Raw genomic sequence first — 26,332 nt, 5'->3', positions numbered from 1 at the left:
AGCCCCAGTCCAGAGGGGCTTTTGGCCAGTTCCCGGACCACCTCGTCCTCCCAGTGCCATTTCAGCAAGGAACTGCCCTCCACTGGGCTGCTCAGACATCCTCTCTGACCCCTCTTCTCTGTCACCCCTAATGTGTCACTGTACCAACTCCTCTCTACTGAGTCTCAGGTCCATTGGTTCCCCAGCACCCCCCCTGCTTTGTCATCCCACCAGGCTCCCTGCACCCCCATCTTGCCCTAGCCAATCCATTTCCCACAACCCTGCTGGAAGGAAGGTTCTAGCTTCCAGTCTGACGACCCAGCCACTGCCTTACTTGAACACACTCTCCAGGCTCTTCCCTGCGTCTGTAGCAATGCTTTTGAGGCTCTCCGGGACCTGCCGACCTCCTGGGTCCGGGTGCCAGCTCCTTTCCCCTTGGAGGTCTCTGCCCCAGCCAGCGGGTCGCCTCTGCTGGAGCCCAGGGCCGCTCACCAACGCCTGCTGGCTGAATCATCACTGTGGCTCTCATCCCCCGTGCCTCCCCGGCATTGCGAGCCATGCGGGTGTTTGTGTGCTCAGCCTCAGGACGCTGGATCTTTGATTACTCTAAGCACGGAACACGAGACTTCAGTGTCCCTCTTGCCGGCAACCAACGCAGGGAAGGCCAACGAGGTGGGACAGAAGTGTGCTGAGAGGTTTCCAGGAAGTGTTCCCTTGTCCATGAGGAAGTCTAGGATAGCTCCCTCCCTGCTTCTGCACTTGGGGGGGGGGCAAGGAAGAGCTGCTCTCGCCATCGTGCAATCACGAGGGGACAACCAGCAGTAGGAAAGTCGGCCCAAACCTGTATAGAGTTCACTCCAACTTGACCAACCCCTGGGACTGCCCTGCTGACCTTCCCAAGGTGCTGCGCTCCTGGCTGTTTAAGCCGGCAGAGTTGGGAGTTTTGAGTTCCAGGTGAAATCACGCAGATGAACTGGAAGAAATTCGAAGTCTGCATCCTGACATGTTGACATCAATGTAGAGCTTACCAGCTTAGCCTGGCGGCCAGCGCAAAGGCTCCGTCCCCCCGACCTCACCACCTCCCAGAGGCCTCACCTCCAACACCACGGCACGGCGGGGAATAGGTGTGTTAACACCCGAATTTTGAGGAGACACATTCAGTCCGTAGTGGTCAGGGCTCCCGTTTCTTCTCATCCCTCTCAGCCAGCCCGGTGCCCTGCTTGTTCACCACTGGCCCCTTCTGTGGGCTGTGCAGGGGTGGGGCTGTGGAGCTCACCGCTATAACTCTGGACGCTGACATTGGCCCAAAGCAGAGGGCTTGGGAACTGGGGGAGGCAGGTGCCAAGAGCTAAGGAAAGCAAGGCTGTTTGGAGGCCCCAACCCCCCAGCGTCATCGCGAATGTCACCCAGGGGCCGGCCACCAGGAGAACAGATCTAGGTTTTGTCACTCCCAGGACGAGGGATGGTGGGAGCAGCACAGAGAGGCAAGACGGCAGTAGTTTTAAAATAACTGCATCCTTTAATGGCAGTAATACAATTATTGGATTAAGAGACCACAGGAGAAAGGGCAGGTGACATTTCTGGAAGACAGATAAGGAGTACAAAAAGGGAGCTGGGACAGTCATGCGATGATCATTGTAAAAATACAGTACGTTATATACATATTTGCACCATCAACTCTCAACTCTGAAGTAGTATTTACACTTTTGTTACAATCCTGGTTAGAGAACATTTTGTGTTTTAAAAGCTTGGCCTGATGGCAAATGAAAATTTCGGGGAATTCATAGTCCCATGAGGTTCTTAGGCTGAATATTCTGACAGGAGGGTTCCAGCTTCTATTTCATCCACAGATTTCGGTTTTAAAAAAGTATTTAATTTTGCTTTTACAAAAGAAAATTCTCAAAGGAGGGAGGAAAAAAAAAACACAAAAACCCACAGCCACACTGTGTATTCTTACTTATTTTTGCAAACACCAAGGGCTGCAGCCCTTTGCTTCAAGGCCAACACTGGTGGCTGAAGAAAAATCTCACTAATGATTGTTTAAAAACAACAAAAACAGAAAAGACAAAGACAAACCAAACCAACCTGACTACGGCGCACTAACCCTGCGGGCCGCCTTCTCCAGCCCCAGCTTCTGGCCCCAAACTCAAGGACTGGTTTTTCTTTTTCCAGGGAGAGGGGTTTGGTATAGGAGCCTCATTCACTTCCCACCCAAAGAGGTGGGAGGGGAAACCCTTTGGCTGGGTCATCAGGTTTCCTCATTGTTAGCAAGGAATAGGTGGGGCTCTTAAGCAAGGCAGGTGAGATGATGGGATGAGAAGAAAAAGGCAAGAGACGGCCAGCACATGTGGACACATAGCTGGGAAGGACCCCGAGCCACGGGCTGGTCTCTCCAGGCCACCTCCACAGGGTGGGCCTCCTCTGGAGCTCTGTGGACAGGGCTGGACCTCAGCCAGGGTCCTGGGGCATGTGCGGGGGAGCCCAGTGCAGATGTCTCTGCTCCCATCCCAGCTCAGCCGGAGGACAGAGCAGGATGCAGGTTTCTGGTTCCACACCCTACCCCTTCAAGTGGGGGTCCTGCTGGGCCCTCTCCTGGAGAGGGCCTGGCAGCCCCCACCCCACCCTGGCTAGTCTCCTGCCCTTTCCTCAAGACCCCAAAATCCAACACTGTGACATGCCTCTGAACCCACGCACCTGTCAGCTGGTAAGAAAACCAAACACACCAAAACCACGGGCCCTAAGTTAGACACAGTGCAAGGAGGTTCAAAGCAAGCGGAGAGGAGAAACACTTTGCCAAGAACCACCTGGGTCTCCCTCCGTCGGGAGCCTGGTGGAGCGGCCACGCCACGGATCCTTGAGCTATCCCCCGAGGGGCTGGGGCCAGCATACTGGGTGCTCTGGCCCCCGAGGACCAGGAAAGACCGCCAGCCTGAGGGGAGGAGGCGCGGCCGCGACAGGACAGGACAGGAACTAATACTGACAGAAAACACATGGTCTGCGGAGGCTGCCTGCTGGAGGCAGCTTTTGGGGTATGCCGCCCCACACCAGCCCTGCAACCTCCAGGTCCATCTCTCACCCTGGAGTCTTCTGATACGGGCGGAGGATGCGGGTCTGAGGACGAACTCTGGACGGAGGGCAGCAGGGAGGCCGGTGTACGAATCCACAGGAGACAGGAGCAGAAGGGACTCTGCTTCTCCCGGCCCAGGCAGCTTCCGAGGGCTCTCTGCCTTTCTTTTGAATTGTCTCCTTCCTTCGGTCCCTGAATTAGGTCGTCAGGGCCTGCCCACTGCAGAAGGGATGGGGTTCTAGAAGCGCTTGGACCTGCTTCCACGCAGGGCCTGCCCACTGTCTCGGCTTCATCTCTCCTTGCTCATGTGGGGTGAGCAGCGTTCAGTGCCTTAGGACACCTGTTCCCTTTGTCCTCAGGGGCGGGCGGGGGGGTGGAGGAGGGGCCAAGCTTTGGCCAGAAAACCCACCAGACCCCCAGCCACCAGACTGGGGCTCCAGCCTTTAGAGAGTCCCTGATAACTGAGCTGGGCCAGAGGAAGTGCCAGCTGGGGCTGAGGCCCAGGTGACTCACAACTGTTCACGTGCAGAAGGTTTTCTTGGCGGGAGCCTGAGAGCCCCACAGCACTGACCAGAACGGACTGAAAATGGTTATATACAATTTATATGTTGTAAAGAAAGTACTATTAAAAAAGAGAGAAAATGAGAAAGAGAGAGAGAGAGAAAGACATGGAGAAAGAGAGAGGAAAAAAAAAAATCACCCAGAGCCCCCCTCCCCCCAAGTTCCCAACTCTGGTTGCTGCCCTTAGATACTGCCCTGGGAAGGGTGGGGTGCAGGGAGCGCTTGACTCCAGCTTAACACTACTGGCAAAAGGGCGAGGCAGTGGGGTCAAAGCCTTTAAAAACATCTTTCAGGGACCCCGCGTCCTGCTCGTCCTCGCGGGCTGGGCTGTTGCCGGCAAATGGGCTCCCAGAGCCCGTTTTGGGCGTCTGTTTCACAGTCCCAAAGAGGGTGGGCACGGGCAGGTTGTGCACGCCAGGCTGGGGCGAGGCGCCGTCTGGTGGCAGGGCGCCCGGGGTCGCGCTGGGGGCCGCAGCGGCCTTGGGCCGGGGCCGGTTGTAACTGTTGTATCTGTCTGTGGTTGTGGCAGCGCCCCCATCTGCAGCCGACTTCGCGGATTCTGGCTGTTCCAGGGCGGACTTGCGGACAAATGGGGGCTCCTTGGCCTTGGCGGCAGAGCTCTTGCCATTGCCCTCGGGGCCCTTGGCCTGGGCGCCCGCATCGGCAGCTGGCTCCGCAGTTTTGCCACCTGCGTTGGGAGTCCTGGGGTCATAGAGGCTGATGCCACTCAGCACGCTGCTCTGCCCACTGCCGCCGCCCTGGCCCAGGCCACCGGCAGCCAGCACTCGGGGGTCATAGGGGGCGGTAGCTGGTGGGGAGGACTCCCCGCTGGGGCTGCCGGCTGGAGAGGATGCTTCGGTGGGGCCGGGCTTCGCAGCCCGGGAGGAGGCAGCAGAGTCTGCTGGTTTCTGAAGCCGAGGGTCAGTAGGGGCCTTCCGCACCCGGGGGTCACTGGGCTTATCGCTGGAGCCAGGGGCCGCTGAAGGGCCTGTGGCATTGACCGTCTTGAGGATGCGAGAGAGGAGTTCAAAGTCAGGCAGGTTGGAGCCGGACGTGCCGGGGTCTGTGGAGGTGCCCAGGCGCTGTCGGGGGTTGGGGGGCCCCGTGGCAGTGGCACGGTGCAGCCTGGGATCCAGGGTGGGCATGGACTGCAGGGCCGCAGGCACAGGGGGCACCGCGTCCTGCTTGGGGATGGGCAGGGGGATCAGGTCCTCGGGGTTCCAGAGCACGGTGCGGGCGAAGCTCGGCTTGCTCAGGGTCACGTCCTTCTTGATGTGGCTGAACTGCTGCAGCTGTGATCTCGGGTCCCGCAGCGGGTGCCCAGGGAGAGGGTCCAGGGGAATGGTAATGGTCTTCTCCCGCGGGGCCCGCTCCCCTTCCTCCTCTTCTGTAGGGGGCGCTCCAGACCCCTTGGACCCGCTGGGGCCTGCAGGGCTGGAATGAAGGCCACCTTCCGGTTTGGGGGTGGGCAGGGAGCGGGCCAGCCGAGGGTCAGAGGGCCCCGTGTCTCCTGGGCCGGACCCGCTGGAAGCCTCGGCGTGGCGGGTGAGTCTGGGGTCCCGGCTGAGGCGAGGGTCAGCCAGCCGGCCTCCCGTGGGGTGTCCTTTTTGGAGGCGGGGATCCCCCAGCCCACTGTTGCTCAGGTCTCCAACGGAAGCCTGGGGTCTGCTAGACGTCTGCTGTCTCAAGGTCTTAAGGATGGAAGTAACGCTGCTCCCACCCTCATCCTCATCGCTGGAGTACCAGTTTCCAGTGTCACCTAAGAAAGAGAGGAGGAGGGCCATGAGTGACCATCTGCCACCACCCCTCTTGGAACCCACAGCAGCCCGCTGGATGAATGGCTCCTCTGCCTCTTACCTCTGAGAACCTCAGTTTCCCCTCCCTCCGAGGGCTGCCATGAACGGCCACTGAGCTCAGGTGGCCCGGGCCTCAGAGCCAGGCCTGGCAGGTCACTGGCTAATGTTTCTAGACCTTTCCCTGTGTGCCAGCACTGCTCTAAGTGCTTTGTCTTATTAATTCTCACGGCCACCGGGAGACAGTGTTATTATCATGCCCGTTTGACAGACGAGAAAGTGGAGGAGGCATGGACAGTACCATTAGATCGGGGGCAGAGCAGGGGCTGAGCTCAGAATCCTAGCCCAGGGCTCGGCCACCTTGTCCTCACCCCCCATGGACTTTGGTCCCAACAAGGCAGGCCCAGCTCTGGGTACCTGGGAGCAGCTACCACTGACTCCACTCTCACTGTGCTCGGGGCTCACAGACACTGGCCCCCAGGCCCCTCGCAACGTTACCATGTCCCAGGGAAGGGCAGTCACTGGCTAGAAAGAGGCGGGGCCGGGTGGGCCGACTCAGAAACCAGCCTAAGTCCAACCTTCTAGGTAGGTGAAACCGGAGCCACCAAGGGAGGGCGCTGTCCCCTCTTCCCACTGTCCCCACCTGCTCCCAGGCTCCTACAAGGGCCACCGGTGGCCTCTGGCTCCTGGTTCTAGACACCATTTGTCCGCCCCATTTCCTTCTGGGCTGGATGCCATCAGATCCAGTGTGTCGCACCGAGCGACCTGGCAGCTGTGACTGCTGATTGTTACTGGTTTATGTCAGCGACTAGCTGTCATCTGCTGACTTCCTGAGAACATGGTCTAGGGAAAGGGGAGCTGCGAGCATCTCCTTTCAGCCTCTGTAAGGGCACAGAAGGGAAATCCTGCTGGCTCTGTCTCCTCCAGGGACCAGCCCACCTCCCTCCTCTATGGGATCAGGGTGTCTCTTGACCCCCAAGACACTGAAGGACAGCCCTGACTTCCAATTTTCTCAGGGACAGGCAATGCAGCAGCCCTAGCCTGGCTTCATGGCCCTGAGCAAGGGTTCTCCTTGGCCATGGGCTTCTTTCCGACACAAAACCCCACCTAGGCATTCCCACCTCTCCACTGCACAGTGGCCCGGGGGGCCTGTGCCTGTCAGGGGAAGCCCCTGCCCCTGGGGAGGACACATGCCTTCCTCATTCTCCCGGTCCTGCTTGCTGCTCTCAGCCAGCCTCCTCGCTCTCTCCTCCTCCTCCTGCTGCTTCTGCTGGATCCTCAGGTACAGGGCCCTCTGGGCTGAGGGCAGGAAGTCGGGGACACCGGCGCCCGGCTTCGGCCGGCCTGGGGGCCCTCCCTCAGAGAAGCTGTCGGGCTCCAGAGGGTGCTCGGGGAAGAGGTGCTCCCCAGGCTCCCCTGGCAGCTCTTCGTAGTGCCCGTAGTCCTCTGTGGCAGGGAAGAACCGAGGGTTCATGTCGGGAAGGGCCTCGCGGCGCCGACTCCAACCCCCCATGTGCCCTTCATTGGAGAACCCCCCCCAAATGGTGATGGGTGACGATGCGCAGCCCGTCCCTTCCTACCCTCCCCAGGACGGTCCCCACAGAAAGCCCAACAGCAGGGAACGGAGCGGGCAACAAGGGTATCCCCACCCAGGATGCAGCCACTGAAAACGGGGTTCACAGCACGATTCAGTGATGTGGGCAAATGCTCATGAAGTGAAAACAGGACGGAACACCATACAGATGTTTATAAAATGCAAAGAAAAGGCTTTGAAGACAGACAGAAAACAGTGCGTCTGGGAATGAGATTCGGGAGAGAGAGCTGAAGGATATTTCCCTTTCGACCCCACGTGCTTCTGATCTCTTCCTATTACTGGCAACGAGCATTCATTTTACGGTTTCTTTGTAATAACCAGAAAAGAGAAACACTGCGTCTCATAGTGAGCTCGCAATACGAGCTCAACCACGGTGAACGAAGACTTATGAACAGAAGGAAAGAACCAAAATGCAGCTATGGCCACATGTCAAGCCACAGGCTCCTGGCTAATCCTCCCTCCTCCCTCCTTTATGGGCCCCCGAGCTCCGCACACGTTCCTGCGCACGCTGCCACGTCTAAGGGCGTGGGGCTGGGGGGCGCTCCTCCCACATGGCATCCCGGAAGTGCAAGGCTCGAGGGTCTGCCTTCATTCTTGCAGCGTGGGCAGGTGCGCGGCATCAACCGCCGACCTCCACAAACTCCACCACATCAGAGCCAAGGTCAGGGAGCAGCACTGCCGCACGTGGAGACCGTGTGCACACATGAGCGTGCGTTTGCGCTGAGACAGACAATGTCTGGTCGGCACTGGCCCCCGCACACAGGATGTCCCGCAGTGAGGAATGTTCCGTATCTGCACTGTGGGACTTGGCCACCACTATCCTCCATGAGGCTACTGAGCGTCTGAACGTGGCCAGTGCCATAACTTAAGAGTTAAAATGATTTGTAAATATTTCATCCACGAAGCATATAAAGCAGAAAGTGAAAGATTACCTCCTTCTATTAACTGAATGCGCTGGGCGCAGGCTGACGCTATGCGGTGCCCCAGCGCAGAGCTGAGCACACTCAGTGAACGGTCCCAGGCCCGCCTGCACACATCGTACAGCCCAGATGAATGCCTCGAAGGCTGCGTGACCGTGAACACAGTAAAAACCACTGAGTGGTGTGCTTATTTAAAAGCGTAGATTTCCTGATTCATGAATTAGAGCGAATTATTCTAGACATACCTACTGTTAACAGCTTAACGGACGTGCTTTCCCTGCACACCCAGACCTTTTTCCACGTACTTTCCCCATATATTTAGAAAAGACGGGGCCGCGGGCACCACAGCACCCCCTCTCATACAGCCTGACAACATGTCACTTCTCTTTCTAAAACTCCTGCTCCTTGCCCCAACACCTGCTCTCATGGCTCCGAAACCACCTAGACGCCAGAGACTCCCACTGGCCTCCAGGCTGCAGTCTCCCTGACGCCCCTCCAGATTTCCACACGGCTGTCCAACGGGCCTCTCGTGCTTAACAGGGGGCGCAAAGCAGGGGTGCCCCCCACCCACAACTTGCCTCTCTCCACAGGACTTCCCAGCAACGGGGACAGCATGAGCCTCCACCCAATGACTGTGCATTCGCTCCTTCCCACCTTATAACGTGTGTACGAGGAGGCATGCTGGCCCCATGGCGCTACGTCCCCACCACGAAACCCAGCCCCCTCCTACTTCCTGCCCCGTCGCAGCCGCCTCTGCCCAGAAGACTCCACGGCAGCCCAGAAACTTCCCTGATTCCACTGGAGCCCCTACTATCCATCACCCTCGAATGCTCTGCCTGCACCCTATCATTCTTCCAGTGAGGCCACCTCGCCGGGGCTGTCTGAGGCCCACGCAGGGACTTCTCTCCCCCTCTTCCCTCTCCCAAGCCACCTGGCTGGGGTCTCTGCACCTCGGCCTCCTCCCCATCACAGCCCGACATTCGCGTCTCACAGAGGCCTCTGCTGACTGTGCCCACGCGGTTGTGACGCTCCCGACCTGCCTCCGGCCCCACCCTCAGCCACAAGCACTCGGCTTGACTTTTTTGAGACATGAACGCGACTGAAAGGAGCTCACGCGCTTACTTACACGTTCCTGGTGGGTTCCCTCACCTACAGTGTGGCTGAGGCAAGGACCCTGGCTGCCCTGTGGCAGCAGCGGGCGCACCCCTGCCCTCCCAAAGGCTGCACAGGACCTCCCCGGGCTGCGGCACGGTAGGCCAACCACCCTGAATGGCAGACATCTAACTTGTTACCCACACACGTTCTTGTTTGAATAAGAAAGGAAGGAAAGAAGGAAGACGGCTGGTCGTGGGGACAGAACAAGCAGAGGCGCGAGGCCGACACCGGCAGCTCCACACCAAGAACCGTCTGGAAGGAGGACGCTCTGGAGAGGGTGCCTCCGCCTCAGAGCCCACCACCACTCTACACCCACCCCTCTGACTTCCCATGGTCCCGATTCCAGGCACATCCCGCAAAATGTGTGAAACAAATAAATTACACCGAGAATATCACAAGACTCCTTTCAACCTCAACACGGTAGTGAACACCCGCCCCCCCCGTCACTGAAAACGTGCAACCACTCACGGGACAGAGATGGAGTTGGATTCATGCTCTGAAAGACTCGGATGGGGCAGAAAACCCAAGCCTTCCCAACTAAGCTCCCCAGGGCCAGTCGTGGCGGCCCCCCACCCCCCAGTCCGGCCCGCGCACCTGCGTCCCCGAGGAGTCCCGGCTCCATGTCCATGCCCTCCTGCTGCTGGTAGAAGTTTTCATAGAAGTTCTGGGATGGCGGGATGGGGGGCATCATTCCAGAATGTGGGGAGTCTCCAGGACCATAGGGCATCATTGGGGGGCCACCGGGTCCCATGGGCGGGCCAGGATTCATGCCAGGGCCCATCGGCATGTCAGGGTGCATGTCGGGGTGCATGTCCGGGTGCATGTCGGGGTGCATGTCCGGGTGCATGTCGGGATGCATTGGGCCCCCCATTGGCCCTGGGGGGCCCATGTTGGGCCCAGGGCCCATTGGTCCTGGGGGTCCTCCGGGTCCAGGGAACCTAGGAGGAAGAAACAGTGCCCGTGAGAGGGGCTGCATGGCAAGAACGGTGCCACACTGTCAAAGAGACACGGAGGTGTCCACGTGGTTGGTCACCGAGGGCTCCAGACCAGGCTCACGGTGACAGGCCCCTGGCACGGGGGGAGCCTGGCTGAGGCCGCAGCTGCCCCACCAGCCTGACCCTGGGGGCCCAGGGCACTCACCTCACGCCCAGCTTCTCAGCCAGCTGGCCCGTGGGCCGCACCACGATCTCAAACAAGGAGGGGATCTTCTTGTTGTACATGTCCTGCCGCCCTGCATGGGCCTGCCGTTGGGAGAGGTCGGGGCGGGGGGGCCGGGAGGCCGAGGAGGGGTGGGCAGGAGGCCCACGCCCGGGGGCGGCTTGGGCAGGGGGTTGATGCCCTGCTTCTTCAGTTCCTCCACTTCCTTCTCGTCCTCGGCGCCCGCTTCCGCGTCGTCAGCCAACATCTGCGGGTGAGAACAAAGGGAGAGATAGGACCGGGAGGAGGCAGGGAAGACGCCTCTCACGTGGGGAGCTGAAGTTTTTGAGGAAAACCGAAAAACACAAGGACCCCATGGCTTTCACAAGCATAAAGCCAAGGAGCACACAGCCTCTCTGGCACAAAACTCATCATCCACGCCACGGCCGCATCCCCTCTGCCACCCTCTGGCAGGGGGAGCCACTCCTGTTTGCAGCAAAACACACAGAACACAAAAGGCACTAACTTTCCCCTTTTAAACAATTCAATGGCATTAAGTACAGTCACGAGGCTGTACAACCACCACCTCTACCTAGTTCCAGAAGTTTCCCATCACGCCAAAATAAGGCCCCATACTTATTAGCCGTCACTCCCCCTACCCCTCCTCCAGGCCTTGGCAACCACTCATCTGCTTGCCATCTCCTCGATCTGCCTATTCTGGACAGTTCACACGACCAGAATCATATGCCGTGTGGCCCTTTGTGACTGGTGTCTTTCACTCAGCACGCCCGCCAGGTTTATCCACGCTGTAGTGTGTTATCGCCCGTTTCACGGCTAATATGCCACTGTCCTGTTTGGATTGTAAGGGCCTCTCACTACATTTGTAATCAGACCCCGAATGCTTACACTGAGCCGCANCCGCCAGGTTTATCCACGCTGTAGTGTGTTATCGCCCGTTTCACGGCTAATATGCCACTGTCCTGTTTGGATAAGGGCCTCTCACTACATTTGTAATCAGACCCCGAATGCTTACACTGAGCCGCAGGGCCTGACAGCAGGGCTGGGTGTCTGGAGAGGACAGGGTTGCAGCCTTCAGCTTCATTTCCTTCCGGGGCACCCCGGACTCCTCAACCCTGTGGACCCAGGCCCATGCCAGTCCCACGGACAGCAGAGCTCTCTGCCCTGCGGCGCCTGCGCTGGGACCAGCTTTCTTCCTGGGTGTCTGTCTCTCTATTCCTAACTGTGGCTCCGTGTCCCCGAAATGTTGGGGTCTCTTACTAGAGGTCAACTCAGTGTGACCGCCTTGATCTCCTGCGTTCACTGCTGGAACACCATCAGCACCCTTCAAAGCACTGCCGAGCTCTCTAAGACTTTGTGTGTAGTTGTGTTCCAGGTGATTCCTGGCTCACCCAATGGCTGTCAACTCTGTAAGGGCAGGACTATTTCGTGCCTGGGGCCCAGCAGGGAGCAGGGTACAGGGTAGATGAACTATGTGAGCAGAATGTCTCACCGTGCAGAAAAGTTAACACAGCAGTCTTGACTGCTTTTCTTGGAAGGACTGCTAGCAACCGTGGTCTGGGGCTGGTGTCTGGGAACCTGGATTGGGGGGGGGGAGGGGTCCCCTAGCATTCCCTGACTGATAAGAGGTGCTCGTTGTGCCTAAAATGTTCAAATAAACAACGTGCTTTCCGCTGAAACACACCCTCTCCTTTTGGGATTCTGGAATTTTGGTACATGCCAGGCAGAGGCACCACTCTGGGCACTGACGGAATCTGCATCATGCTCCCCAGTCGAGAACATTCCACAAGTGCTGTCACAACCTGAGGAGTCAAGCACAGCCCTTCCGACTACATGGGGTGTGGACTCTTGGAAGACGGTGCCTTCTCCAGCCTTTGCCCACGGAGGCTACCCACTAGGTCCCAGGCCATCGAACTGGGCCAGAGTCATCTTAGGAACCTCAGCAGAGACACTTTAGTGCATCCTAACATGGGGGTTAGAGAGGTCCCCCCTCTAGCACCTCAGCATCACATTACACAACACCCCCCCGCCCCGCCCCTGCACCCAGGGATGGTGGGAGTGAGGGTGGTGGCAGCAGCGCCTCCAGGCGGGTGTTAGGCGGTTCTCAGCTTTTCACTCCCTCAGTCAGGAACAGCATCTGCACCCAGGGACAGCAGAGCCCAAGAGGAATTTGGCTCCAAGGGTGTTAGAATACTCGGACAATCCAAACAGAAAACCTTTGTTCCCTAGAGCCCTGCCCCTCAAGGTGCGGTCTGAGTGTGAAGGAGCAGCAGAGAGGCCCCTACTGAATTGGAACCACATTTTAACACGTGCCCAGTGCCTAGAGCAGTGTGGGAAACAGTGCCCAGAACCAGCAGCGTCTTTCAGCACAACTCTCAGTGGGGAGCCAGGCAGGGGCAGGCCCCGGATGCCTCATTGCCCCCACATTCTGCTCGCTTCCTGCCCAGCGCACTGGCCCCTCGGCCCCTTCTGGTTCTTCACCCATGCGTGCAGCTGCTGCCGGCACCGTGTCCCTTGCTCAGTACGTGCCTCTCTCACTCTTTACTTCCTGCCACTCGCCCTAGGGGCCGGCCAGGTGTCCCCTCCTCCCTGAACCTCTGCAAGTCAACCTGTCGGAGCGCCCCTGGGCTCCCTGCGTGTGCCCGCCAGTGCCCCGGTCCCATTGCGTCATCAGGATCTGGCCAAGGACTGGATTTCATCTCCTCACCGCTGCGTCCCCAGTGCCCGGGACACTAACCCTCCCCTCCCCCAACCCAGTGTTAGGCACTGCCGCACATCTGCTGGATGAGCAAGCCAGAAAACAAAGGCATCTCCCTCTGCGTTCCCTGGACTCCAGAGGACAGCTCGTGAATGTCGGGTCAGCGGAGGATGGGAGAGGCGAGGGGGCCGGGGCTGCCTGGGCGTTGGCTAGCCTGGCTCTGCTCTTTGGTGTTCTTCTCGAGGGCAGGAGGGGTCCCCCCGGCCCCGAGGGCCCGCCCACCCGCACGCCTTCGGTTACTGCCAGGACCCAGACCCATCTATCTTCAGAGCTGCAGGTATCCGCTCCACCCTGTCACGCTTCGTTCCACATGCCTTCTTCCCCACCCGCCACACGCGGGGTTCTTGTGAAGGATGGCCCCTCTACTTCCCGAACCCCAAGCCAGGATCAGGGTCCCACTCTCACACACTGCTCCCAAGCTACTGCCTGGACCTCCCGAGTGGCTCACCTGCCCTCCACACCCTCACCCTCCATCCTGGGCCCCGCTGCCTCTGGCCGGGACTCTGCCCCTGCCTCCCTGTGTAGTCTAGTCGCCCTCCCACCATTCCCTGCACACCGACAGAGCAAACATCAATCACAAACACGGCCGTGCCTCTGCACCGCTAGATCCTTCGATGCCCTCAGGTAGAAGGCAAAAACTAACGAGGTTGTACCTCATTAAACAGGAACAACCTTGACCACAACTTCCTCCCCTGCTGTGGAGCGGGGGGCACGCTCTGGCCACCGAGGGGCCAAATCCCTTTGCCTCGCAAGCTCACACCCAGAAGGTCCCCCTCAATCCCTCCTCAACGAGCTGCTTTCTCTGCCCCGGGGTGACTCTTCCTTCAGGGGGCCTCCCAACACCGGCCTCTGCGGGCCTCCAGAGACCAGGCTTGCGTGTCGTGAACAGGCTTCTCTGTATCACCCACCAGCCGGAAACACCTGGCCAACGTCCCTTTCTCCTTTAGACCAACAGCTCTGGGGAGCGAGGCTCCGGTGACGTCTTCGCTACTATTTGCCAGCACCAGGCAGCGGTCAGCACACACCGGGCACTTAACGAATTCATGATTAATGGGAGGAACTGGAGCTCTCACCCCCTGGTTGCTCTCGGTAAGGGCGCTACTGCCACTCCCTGATGAGTGGGCCTCCCCCGAGCTCCTACCTCCTTGGGCCCTGCCCACACTCGGGACTTCGGCTTCTCAGCAACAAGGGCTTCCGCTGCCGCCTCACGCCAGGTGGGGGTGTCCCAGCACAGCCTGCTGGCCAGCTGGAGGACACCCCCCCACTCCAGGACTTCGCTTCCCTCACCCCTCGCTAAGACCCCAGCTCAGCACCCAGACCAGCTCCTTCTTACCTACCATCTCCCACCCTGGGCCACGCGTGTTGCTGCGAAAGCAGGAACTGACCCGCATTTGAGGCCAAGACAGTGATGCGTGAAACACATTAAAACAACGTTCCCGCCAGAAAAGCTGAACCCAAACTGTCCGTGCAGCCCTTGCCCAGAGATGTGGAGAGGGGCACATCTGTTCCAGACCTCCCATGCATCCATTCCTGGGCCTCTCCACCTTCGAGGACAAGTGCTCCCAGGATCCTCACAACAGACGAGACAACCAGGGCCCTTCTCTAGCAAGACAGAACCCGACCGATGCCAAAACTTTCCAAAAGTCAGCGGCAACCTCTCAACGGAAAAGGACAGTCACGCCTGCAGACACACAAAGGCATGTGAGCCAAGGGTCATCAGGCCGAAGAAATCCGCTCGTATCAGCTGGCTAAAAATCCTGTTTCTGCCCTAAACTGGAAACAATCCAGATCTTCTTCAGCTGGTAACCAGACAAACTTAGATCATCCATACAACAGAGTACTGCTCAGCAACAAACAGCTATGAACTCTTCTCAACAATGTGAATTCCAAATGCATTATGGCAAGTGAAAAAAAAAGAGATTCAGAAGACTACGTACACACGGGTGTTTAAAAGCTGTAACTGTAATGATGCCTGAGTGGCTCAGATGCCTGCCTTCTGCTCAGGTCCTGATCCCAGGGTCCTGGGATCAAGTCCCATTATCGGGCTCCCTGCTCAGCAGGGAGCCTGCTTCTCCCTCTGCCTGCCGCTCCCCCTGCTTGTGCTCTGACAAACAGAAAAATAAAATCTTAAAAAAAAAAAAAAATCTATACATCGTTTAAATCCACTACAGAACATTCTTGAAAATGTAAACTACAGGGACAGAAAACAGGTCAGTGGCTGCCGGCGGCTGGAGAATGGGGAGGCGTTGACTCTCTAGGGGCACAGAGTTTTGGGGGCGATAGAGGAGTGAATTTCCTCTATCTAGATGTTGGGGTGGCTACCTGACTCTGTGTTTGTCAGAACTCACGTAACTTTACACTAAATGGCGAATTTTATTGGATACAAACCATACCTTGACAAACCTGACTATAAAAAAGTGAAGTGTAAAGAAAAATTTAAGAGTCAAGAACCAAAATGCGTGCAACTGATTCTCAAGGTTCAAGGAAAAAAAATACACACACGCATATGTAAAATAAAATGGGAGGAAGTGACAAAGCAAATGGGGCAAAGTATTGCTAAAAGATGACTCTGGGTGGAGAAGCAAGCATGCTTCCAAACCTGGAAATGACGGCTGGAGACCAATGTGTCTGCACAGACAGAAATGTCTCTGCGAGGCGGGAAAACAGAGCTGAAGGAAGGATGGAAGAAGAGCACAGGCTTTTCGGAAGACAGTGGCCAAGGCCCAGGTGTTGGCGGCACCCGGGGGCCGCCCGAAGCCCCAGGCCTCCGCCATGGCCGACAAGCTGCAGCATGAGGGCTGACCGGATGCCTTCATCAGGGTTAACACCTAGGTTCTTCTTAGAATGTATCCTCCATTTCACTTTCTGACCACCAAAATTCAATTCTAGTATGGTTTTTTCCACGTTCAACATTCTTTTTCACCTACTGAGACGTGCTTTTAGATCGGGGAGGATACTGACGCTTTCAAAACGTTTGTAACTGGAAGCTGAAATGTGCCATCCTGGTTTGCTTTGGGTTTTTACAAGGGCGTCTAGAGCCGGGCTGTCCAAGGTGGTGGTCACTGGCCACGTGTGGCTACTAACGCTCGAAATGCAGCCGGTCCATACTGACATGGGCTCTAAGTAGAAAATGAGCACCGAGCACCAGATTCCAAAAACACGGTAGCAAAAATAATAGTAACAATAATAATAAATGTCTTAATTTTTCATTACCTGCTGAAATAATACTTTGAACATAGACATACCAGATTAAATAAGATATATTGATTGAACTTAATTTCATTGATTTCCTTCTACTTTAATGAAGATAGTAAAAAAATTTAAATCACATGTGTGGCTTGGCTGTGTTCCTACTTGGACAGCACTGGTTTAGAGCGCCAACTCTGAACCTCCAGCAGGGGGCAGTGCTCAGCCAGCTACTGTTCAGCTCTCCAGGTGAGAAAGGAAGCCACAACTTTCCCTACTCCTTAACCCCTGTCAGATCACCAGACTCTAGAGATCTACTCGACAGGAAACCCTATTCCTAGGTACTAAGTTCTCCAGAGAGCCTGGTAAAAGGAGACATTTTCCCACTGCACTGCCCATGAGCAGCAGGCCTTCTCTTGCTCTGCCTGTGCAGGGCTTCCCCGACGAGCCCCCCCCACCCGAGGCAGCCCCAGCAGCCCCGGCCACCACCCAACAGCACAGTCACTGATGTGCTCCTGAAACTGCCTCACGTGCTACTCATAGATTCGATCCTGGCCATTCTCAAAGCACTGGCCAATCCCTCACTCTGTGCACCAGAAGGCAGAAAGCCTTCATCTGGAAGGACGCATGTTCTCTCTCCCGGGTTCCCCTACATGTATGTTAGGAACCCAAGGACAGGAACCTGGGGCCCCCAGAATCCTCACGACTCTTCGGGAGAACAACAGATAACCAGGATGAGTTTCGAGCTGACTGGGGAGGAAGGCCTCACACTGTACCGGAGAGATCTCGCCCTCCCAAGAACCTCCAATCTCCCTATAATAGAATCCTTAAGCCTAGGGAGGAAACGTTTGACATTAACATGAAAATACAACCCACCCAAATCTCATCATCCTCCTTGCGGCATCATGGGCTCTCTAGAAGATAACAATACATCTCCATAGGCAACATTTCTTTTATGCAGCCCCCCCCCCTTGTGAAAACTGCCCTGGCGGGAGAGAAGATAGATACATGCTTGAGGGCCTCAATTCTCCCCACAGAAATGAATACAGCCCCCACTCCCTCCCTGAAACGGCCCAGCTCCCGATCAAGGCAGGTGGGAAGTCTGGTCCTGCACAGAAGCCAGGCCGATGGGCGGTCACGTGGGGTCAATGACAGGCGCTCCCCTGGCTCCGCTGGAGGCAGCTGTGTGGCCCCATGCTCCCGCAAACATTACCTTATCCAAGAGCTCTCTCGTCTCCTCGGTCAGCGGGTCATGGGAGAACATGCAGTCATCACCATTAATGCAGTTCCCGGTCGTGTGGTACAACTTACAGGGAAAATCACGTTCTCACGGCACGTTAAGGCAAAAGCAGCGGCTCCTGGAACCCACCCGAGGGCAGAATCCAACCCCCTTTGTTTTGGAGATGAAGACATGGAAACCCAGATAGGTAAAGTGACCTGCTCAGGGTTGCACCGCAGACCCAGTTGAGACCCCAGCTGAGACCGGATCCAGACTCCTGCTCTGGAGAGCTTCCCGCCCCACCACACCCGCCTTGGGGCCTGTGGTCTACAGAGCCTCACTCAAAAGGAATAATAAAGGTCAATGATTTGCCCAAGGTTACACAGCTCATTGGAAAAATCTCAGGAAGGTAACGGACAAGGGTACGGCCAGTCTCATGAGTCTGTGTAAAGAAAACCATGGAATGTGTGCACGTCCACTTCCTCATCCACAGGACGGGGACAGTGGCTCTGCCACAAGACAGATGTGAGGGTTCAAGGAGACTGAGACAAGCCAAAAGCTCGACCCAGTGCCAGCGCGGGGAGCGAGCACCCAGGGAAGGTCAGCCGCTGTGGGCAGCAAGGAGGGAAGAGCTCGTGCGCCCTGCATCCCATCAGAGGTGAGCGCCAAAGGATATCGTGCATGTAGGGGCAGTTCTCGGCTCTGGCACAGAACCCAGTGATATAAAACTTGCACAGTTCTCGCTTCTTAGGTAGCTCAATGTCGTGGCTAAAATTACAGTGGTCTCCCTGGAAGAGAAGCAAAGAATAGGTAAGGGGAGGGGCGCGTAGTAAGCTCTCGCCAAGGCTCAACTCCAATGGGAGGTGCTACTCTGTCATTCCTGAAGCACAGAGGGACCAATGACAAAGACGAATCCCCCCACAGGGAAGCGTGGGGCTCACTGACATGGTTTCCCACCAACTCAAAAGTTCTGACAAGGCGTGGGCTCCTTTTTCTTGGGCCCTGCCTCTCCCACCCATGACCCCACTCCTCCAGGCTCCACTCCACTGCCCCTCAGTGCTTCTTTCTTACTCTCCCCCTTCTCCGTCTTCTCACCTACTCACTAGTTTTCGTGATTTGCTGCATGGCAGCCAGTATCCAGTCCCACGCTTCTTCCTTCCTAACACAACCTCCACTTTGTTTGGGAAGACTGTGCCCAGCTGAAAAGGTACATTCCCCAGCCTCCCTGGAAGTCCTGGCCAATGAAACGTAGGCCAAAGTCCCCAAGAAAGGACAATGCTGCCTCAGTTAAAAGAAAAAAAACCCTTCACCCGTCTTTCCTCTTAGCCCTTAGATGGGACGCCCAGAGGCACAGCAGCCACTGTGAAACCATGAGGACAAAAGCCACGTGCTCAAGGATGGAGGACATTCTTAAAGCAGGAAGTTCCCCAGAGTGCCAGTGACCGGGGCACCAACCTCCTTCAGAGGGACAACGTCTTGAGTGTTTACAGTAGTGGAGCTCAATTTTCCATCATCCACAGTCGCACACACTCAGGACACACACCCAGGTGAACAAAATATAGAAACTGTTTTGTACAGCTCTTTCCCCTTACTCTCAGGAATGGCTACTCATTTTTCTTTGGACGTATTACAAACTTTTAACCACAACATGAATTGAGACTACGATGAGGAACATCTTATATACACTTACATGTTTGTCTGAAATGCGTATTTTTTTCTAAGGCTATACGTGGGTGCAGTACTTCCTGGGCACGTGTGTGCCAGGATCTGTCCACTGCCACTGGACTTGAATAAGAAGCTGGCTGGCTGAACTCACACCGGTTACGCCCTCAGAACTCTGTGGTCATTAGCCCTGCTTCTGGTATTGAACTCTGCTGTGAAATTCAAGGCTGGCCTGATTCCCCCACCTCCTCTTCTATCTGGATATCTTAATGATTTCCTCTCCAACGTTGAAATTCAGTAATTTAACCAAGACGTATTACATCTTTGGTATCAGTATCAATCTTAATACATTTGAGGCCGTTTGGACTGGCTGAAAATTTTGGCCCCCCCAAACCAACAAAAACAAGAACATCAAATAACAACCCGGATGTGTCGTCACACTCTGGCTCCTCAGAATCTCGGAGAAGAGAAGAGTCTTCCCAAACATCTCTTGGTAGCCAATCACTTCCACCCTTACCCAACCACTGCCGCCAATCAGGGTGGTCTCTAGAACATTCCCAGAGGCCCGAGCATCCTCTGTGAAGTTGCTGCCCTGCTCCGGCACCCAGGAACTTTAACTGGCCCCTTACCCACGTACACCGCCCCTCCACGAAGTATTTGCAGATGACTTTGCCTTTCTTGTCAGACTGCTGGTGGGGCTTGTCATGGTCACTCCTCCGGTAGCTCCCGCCACCATCCTGTTAGGAACACAGAGTGTGAGCAGAAAGGGGGACGAAAATGAGGGGTTGCAGGGGTGCGGGGGAACGATACAGACTGGTAGAGACAGGTTCTAGGGACTGACAGGAACAGAAGGTGGCTGGCGGGGACAAGCATTCCCTCGACAGAAGCCTCTCCACGTAAAGATGCAGTGACCGGCAGGTTAGCTCCAACACCGAGGCTGTGCGGGGTCTGAGCCCCGTGGTATGGAGCGCGGGAGCTCAGAGGGGAAAAGCTCTCCCACCTGGAGCGGTTGGCACCTGAAGAGCGCCCCCCACCCCCACCATGCACGAACACATTCACCTCCTAGAGGCAGTGCGCACCCCTTCCTGTAAACTCTCCAGGCTACCTGGATGGGTCACCTGGAACCTTCCACACCACAGAGACTCAGGTGCTACATAGATGTGGTTTTAAAAACAGAGGGTCTCACCAGCAGCACAGCCCCCCCTCCCCATAAGAGATGAGTAGTACTCATTGGCCCGTGGAGAACAGCTGATGGAAGCAGGAGGCCAGGATCGGCCTCAGGGGTTGACTCATTCGAGGGGGAAAAAAAAAATCCAAGAAGGGGGCCTTGGCTAAACATACTAGACCCAAATGAAGGGTCAACTCACGCCCATGTCCTCGTCATAGAAGTCTTCATCATCGTTCATTCCACCCTTGTTCATTCCTCCTCGGCTGCCACCTCGGCCGCGACCCCGGCCCATCCCTTTCCCTCGACCTCGGGAACCCCGGCCACGGCCTCGATTTAACCCTGCAGAGGAGAGAGATGGCATTCACCTGCTGCTTCTCCCCAGCACCCAAATCCAGCAGCTGCCAGAAGGAGCGCCCCCCAACCCCGACTCATTACCTCCTGGGCCCCAGCCCCCTGCCCACCTCGTCCTCGGCCATCCTTGGACCGGCGGTACTGGTTTAGCTCCTTGGAATATTCGTCATAGTCCTCATCTCCCATTGGCTCCTCACTTTCTCCATACTGGGATTCCAGAAAGGAGGAGAGACGGCAAATGTCATGTGGGAACATTTAACACTGTCCCTGTACTCTGCCCTACATGCCTTTTTGTTTATGCAGGTCAACTGGAGACGCAAAAGGGCAGGTGAGCAACCCAGGGCCACCCGCCTGTGCCTCCTCTTCACAGGCCACAGCTAAAGCATGGCGGGGGGGTAAGGGAGGGTCGCTCTAATCCTCTCCCTGGCAGTCTTCACTCCTATAGCTCCCAATTCCCGGGGCAAATCCGACGGGTGGCCTCCTACACAATGGACAGCTGTGTGGCTGTAACAAAACGCAGGCTCACTGTGCACTGGCATGGAAAGGTCTCGGGCAGGGACAGAACAACGATTGTGGAAGCTGTGTATGTCTGTCCATGTCTGTGCGTGTCTGTGCGTGTCTGTGTGTAGGGGGCATGAATAAACAAGCATCTGACTGCAAAGGCCTAAAACTTTTCTACAAGACACTCGGGAAGCTTGTTTCTGGGAATGGGAGATGTTTTCACAGCTTTGGTACCTTTTCAATTTGGAACTGTATGAAGGTTTCCTCTATTCCAAAATAAGAAATGAACGCTGAAACACACAGGGCTGCCATCAAACGCTCTCCTTCCGGCACAGTCTTACAGGCCGCCCCCAACAGCGCCCACCAGCCCCCCGCCTCCCCCCGGGGCTGGAGGAGAGCTTACTTCCATCTCCTCTTCATAGAAATCTTCTTCGTCCTCCGGGTGGTCTCCCACAGAGCCTCTGCCCCTTCCGCGGCTGCCCCTGCCCATGCCTCGGCCTCGAGACCCTCCACGGCTGCCTCGACCCCGGTAGCCTCTGCCACGGCCTCGGCTGCCTGCAGGGTGATGCAGATGGTGAGCACCCCGAGTGGGAGCAGATCCCATGAGCAAGACAGACGTCAGCCCATTTTCTGCCCTTGAAGTCAGTCATCTCCTCCTCAAGTCTTCTTAGCAGCTCGAAGCAACTGGTCCTGTCACCCCCCTGCCTCCCCCAGGCACCCTCAGTTGGGGGGGGGGGCTCGGGCCTCAGCATCCTGGATGTGCACCTGCTACACTGCCACAGGGACACCTGTCCACTGAACGCTGCACTCACTGTCCAATACAGTGGCCACCAGCCACATGTGGCTACGGGGCCCCCCAAACATAATCACACTAAAAGATGCTGTGAGGGTGAACCACACTGGATTTACAGGATTTAGCTGAAAAACAAAAAGAGAGGGTGCCTGGGTGGCTCAGTCGCTTAAGCATCTGCCTTTGGCTCAGGTCATGAACTCGGGGTCCTGAGATCAAGCCCCACATCGGGCTCCTGCTCAGCAGGGAGCCTGATTCTCCCTCTTCCTCTGTTGCTCCCCCTGCTTGTGCTCTCTCTCTCGTGTCAAATAAATAAAATCTTAAAAAAAAGAGAAAAAAAAAAAAGGAGAGGCAGCTCTTTTTGCCCACAGGTCCTGTCCCTGTGCTTTTTTTTTTTTTTTTTTAAAGATTTTATTTATTTATTCGACAGAGACAGAGACAGCCAGCGAGAGAGGGAACACAAGCAGGGGGAGTGGGAGAGGAAGAAGCAGGCTCATAGTGGAGGAGCCTGATGTGGGGCTGGATCCCAGAACACGGGGATCACGCCCTGAGCCGAAGGCAGACGCTTAACCGCTGTGCCACCCAGGCGCCCCCTGTCCCTGTGCTTTAATAAAGCAACCGAGAGAAAGAAAGAAAGAAAGAAAAAGAAAGAGAAAAGAAAAAAAGAGAGAGAGAGAAAATATAAAATACCACATCTGTCTGTTTGGATAATGTATTAAAATAAGATTTTGAATGTATTAGATAGATCAAATATACTGTTAAAATTAATGTTTCCTTTTACTTCTTAATTTTTTTTTCCCCTTTTACTTCTTTATCTTGACTACTAAAAAATTCTAAATTATGTGATGGCTTACATTAGATTTCTACTGGACAGTACTGGTCTAGAATCTCCCCAGAGAGCATGGCTTGTCCAGAGAGGTGTCCAAGAAAGACTAAATGAATGGCCGCTCAAACAAGCAGCTGGACCTTAGGGAGGGCTAAGAACCGCTGAGCTAGAAGATCCAGGAGCCCTCCTCCCTCATGGGTTGCAAAACCTTGCAGGCAGGCGATGGTTCTAAGAGGCCAGGCTGGGTCTCTCGTGCTCCGCCCTCCCCCACCATCCTCCTAACTGCCACAGGTTCAAGGTTCAGAGGTGTGGCAGTCCCACCTGGTCCTGTGATAGGAGCTGGGAGGGTGGGGGACGAGGCCGGGGCAGCCAGCTGTCAGTTATCCTGGCCTAGATCTGACAGAAGCTGTCCCTTCTCTTTCTCCTCACAGCTGACCAGGAAGTGGATGAAGAAAACAGCCCTGGGCGTGTGGCTTCCCCCTGCCTCCCATCAGCCTGGCTCCCTGCCAAGCTCGGCCCCAACACTGGAGCCTCTTCCTGGGTGGATTGCTCCAATGCCCCCAACCATGTGCGTGCAGCTCTTGCCCTCCTCCTTCTGGACTCCTCTCAACACTGAATGACGCCTGTCGCTTCTTCCACACTCGGGGCTCCGCAGCGCTGGGCCAAGCAGGTCCCTCCTGCTCTGCGCTGCGTCACCCCGGCCCCCCAACAACCCCCCATCCTGTTCCCATGCCCCGCGACGGCGGCAGGCCCTCACCACGGCCCCGGCTGCTGCCCTCCTTGGCGCGCCGGTACTGGTTCAGCTCTTTGGTAAAGTCGTCATAGTCCTCCTTGCCGAGGTCCTCCTCCTCGTCGCCCTCGTACTCCCCATACTGCTCGTTCTCATAGTCTTCATATAGGCCGTAGCCTTTGCTGTCCATCTTGGAGTAGGCCTTCTTGGGCAGGGATGTGGTGTGTGATGGGGGGTACTGCTGGTGGGACTGATGGGGAGAGAGAGTGAGCCGGCCCCGGGGCCCTGAGTCCAAACCGCCAAGGTCCCCGCTGTTCCCTAACTGACCCATCTGTCTGGGTGTCTCTGACGCCCAGGGGGTGAGACACCAGCCACCAGCCACTCAGGGGGACTAGTTCCCACCTGAGTGACAGCTGGACGTTGGGCCCACGTTTCTGTGCTTCAGAAAGGGCCACGGCTTGAAAGAAAACGGAGACACACAGACTCCGTGATAAGAACCGGGGAGGGAAAAGAAGGGGGTATTTCCCAGGGATACACAGCAATCTCATTTGGGGAGGAGGCCTGGTAGGCAACAGGGGTTCTTTTTTTTTTTTTTTTTTTTTTAAGTAATCTCCACACCCAAAATGAGGCTCCAACTTAACCCTGAGATCAAGAGTTGCATGCTCCAGGGCGCCTGGGGGCTCAGTCAGTTACGTGTCTGCCTTTGGCTCAGGTTGTGATCTCAGGGTCCTGGGATCGAGCCCCACGTTGGGCTCCCTGCTCAGCGGGCGTCTGCTTCTCCCTGTCCCTCTGCCCCTGCTTGTATTCGCTGTCTCTGATAAATAGAATCTTAAAAAAAATAAAAAATTGCACACTCCACCAACTGGGCCAGCCAGGCCCTCTAAGAGGGGTACTCCTTGGTCAAAATTTTCTTGGGGACTTAGACTTCAAGTAATGACCTACTTGGCAACCAAACTAGAAAGCCATTTTGAATGATGTTTTCCAAAGTGCGCTAGTGCCAAGAGATACTGGATGAAGTCAGATACACACACAAAGGGAAGGCACCAAGATGGCCTTCAGTAGGTAAATGAAGAAACAAACTGTGGTCCATCCAGACAATGGAATATTATTCGGCAGTTAAAAGAAACGAGCCAATGAGCCATGGGGCTATGAAAAGACATGAGGAAACCACAAACACATGCTGTTAAGTAAAAGAAATTGGTCTGAAAAATTAAACGCTATTAAGAGTCCAACTATCTGACATTCTGGAAGAAGCAAAACTACAGACAGGAAAAGACTGCTGATTGCTAGAGGCTCAAAGAGGAGAGGGGAGGTAAAGCATAGGGGATTTTTAGAGAATTGAAACTCTTATATGATAATATATGACGAATGTGCAACATTAAGCCTTCGTCAAAAGCCAAAGAACTGTAAAACACACAGGACAAACCTTCCTGTAAACCACGGGCTGTCATTCATAATACATCAAGATTGGCTCATCAGTTACAGCAAACGTACCACACTAACATACTGTGACAACAGAAACCAGGTGGAGTGGCGAGGGAACCGAACTATCTGCTTAATGTTCTATAACACTGCTCTTGGAGCGCTTGGGTGGCTCAGTCGGTTAAGCATCTGACCCTTGATTTCAGCTCAGGTCATGGTCTCAAGATTGTGGGATCAAGCCCCGCATCGGGCTCCAAGCTCAGCAAGGAGTCTGCATGAGGGGCTCTCTCTCCCTCTCCCTGCCACACTCCCTCTAAGTTGGAAAAAAACAAAACTAAAACTGCTCTAAAAAAGACTAATTTTTAGAAATCCACACTCATAACAAAAAATGAGAAAATACAGAACATAGATATATCCGCTCATGACTATGTTAGCAGATCTTAAAACACCTCAACCCCAGGGGCGCAGGGCTGCCTCAGTCAGTGGCGCATGAGACTCTTGATCTCGGGGTTATGAGTTCGAGCCCCACGTTGGATGTAGAGATTACTTAAAAATAAAATCTTAAGGAAAAAAAAAAAGCCTCAACCCCTAGTTCTCAACGAAGCTGTGGTGTGCCCCGCGTTCCTTGTCTCGGTCAGGTTTAACGTCTGAATCCCCGTTAGCTGATCGTCAACTGTAGTACTGTACAATAAATTATCCGTTAGGATTAATGATGCGGAGTCATGGGATACCTAGGATATTTCTTAGAGCTACTAGCTTTAAAAGCATTTTTCATCAAAACTTGAAAATCTACATTGATTTTTCTTCTTTCAAGTTTTGCTAGGGGGCAGGGAGAACAGCATAGAAACCAAATGCTTTAAATGCACATGTAAGCTCAGCGTTATGACAGCATGAACATTTGACTTCTGCGTCCACACCATTTGAGGTAATTTACTCCTGTAACACCATTTCATTTTCTAGACGATTTTCCACAAAAGGTCATTTCTGAACAGTGGCAAACAGCTGTAACAGGGATAAATCAGCAGCTTTCTTGGGGATGGGGACTCCTGCCCAGGGCTTGGGAAAAAGAGTCTTAACAGCACGGCCAATGGAGATCTGCCACTGACTGGGCTCGAACCCTGCTCCTACACTACCGGGCTGCAACCTGGCTGGTTTCCCGGCTGTTTCCTCATCTGTTCAATGGGGATAAAAACAGGATCTTATCTTGCAGGCTTAAAATCCACGTAAAGTGCCGTGCAAGAGTGTGCAAGAGTGCTCAGCACACAGCAAGTGCTCAGCAAACATAGGCCTGGCCCCCACTCCCAGCTCCATGGGGGCCCCTGAGCAGCAGGTACTCACCGATGTGTACGGGGGGCTGTACTCTCGGTATTTGCGGTGCCCCTTCTCGCTGGGACTGAAATCCGAGTCGTCTGAGAAGTCAGAGAAGTCATCGCTGGAAGAGGCATGGCGCTGCAGTGACAGGGGGAGTGAACTCAGCGACTGTGCTGCAGGCGGC

At 55.5% G+C, this 26,332-nt stretch overlaps 1 protein-coding gene across 1 annotated transcript in view; it reads right to left on the bottom strand.

Annotated features, from left to right (window-relative positions):
- Positions 1 to 1,477: 1,477 nt before the first annotated feature.
- The window catches only part of ZC3H4 (zinc finger CCCH-type containing 4), a 41,932-nt gene continuing 17,077 nt past the window's right edge, over positions 1,478 to 26,332 (bottom strand). Inside the window, 13 exon segments of the mRNA XM_019803585.2 lie at positions 1,478 to 5,366; positions 6,595 to 6,846; positions 9,664 to 10,007; positions 10,210 to 10,294; positions 10,297 to 10,474; positions 17,382 to 17,491; positions 18,064 to 18,175; positions 19,679 to 19,786; positions 20,417 to 20,556; positions 20,679 to 20,775; positions 21,473 to 21,624; positions 23,443 to 23,665; positions 26,176 to 26,286. Coding sequence (XP_019659144.2) covers positions 3,847 to 5,366; positions 6,595 to 6,846; positions 9,664 to 10,007; positions 10,210 to 10,294; positions 10,297 to 10,474; positions 17,382 to 17,491; positions 18,064 to 18,175; positions 19,679 to 19,786; positions 20,417 to 20,556; positions 20,679 to 20,775; positions 21,473 to 21,624; positions 23,443 to 23,665; positions 26,176 to 26,286 — 3,432 coding nt within the window. The 3' untranslated portion in view covers positions 1,478 to 3,846.

Source organism: Ailuropoda melanoleuca, chromosome 12 (assembly GCF_002007445.2).
Source record: "Ailuropoda melanoleuca isolate Jingjing chromosome 12, ASM200744v2, whole genome shotgun sequence".
NCBI lineage: Eukaryota > Metazoa > Chordata > Mammalia > Carnivora > Ursidae > Ailuropoda > Ailuropoda melanoleuca.
Note: the sequence above shows the minus strand (reverse complement) of the source record. Positions and strands in the feature narration are given on the sequence as shown.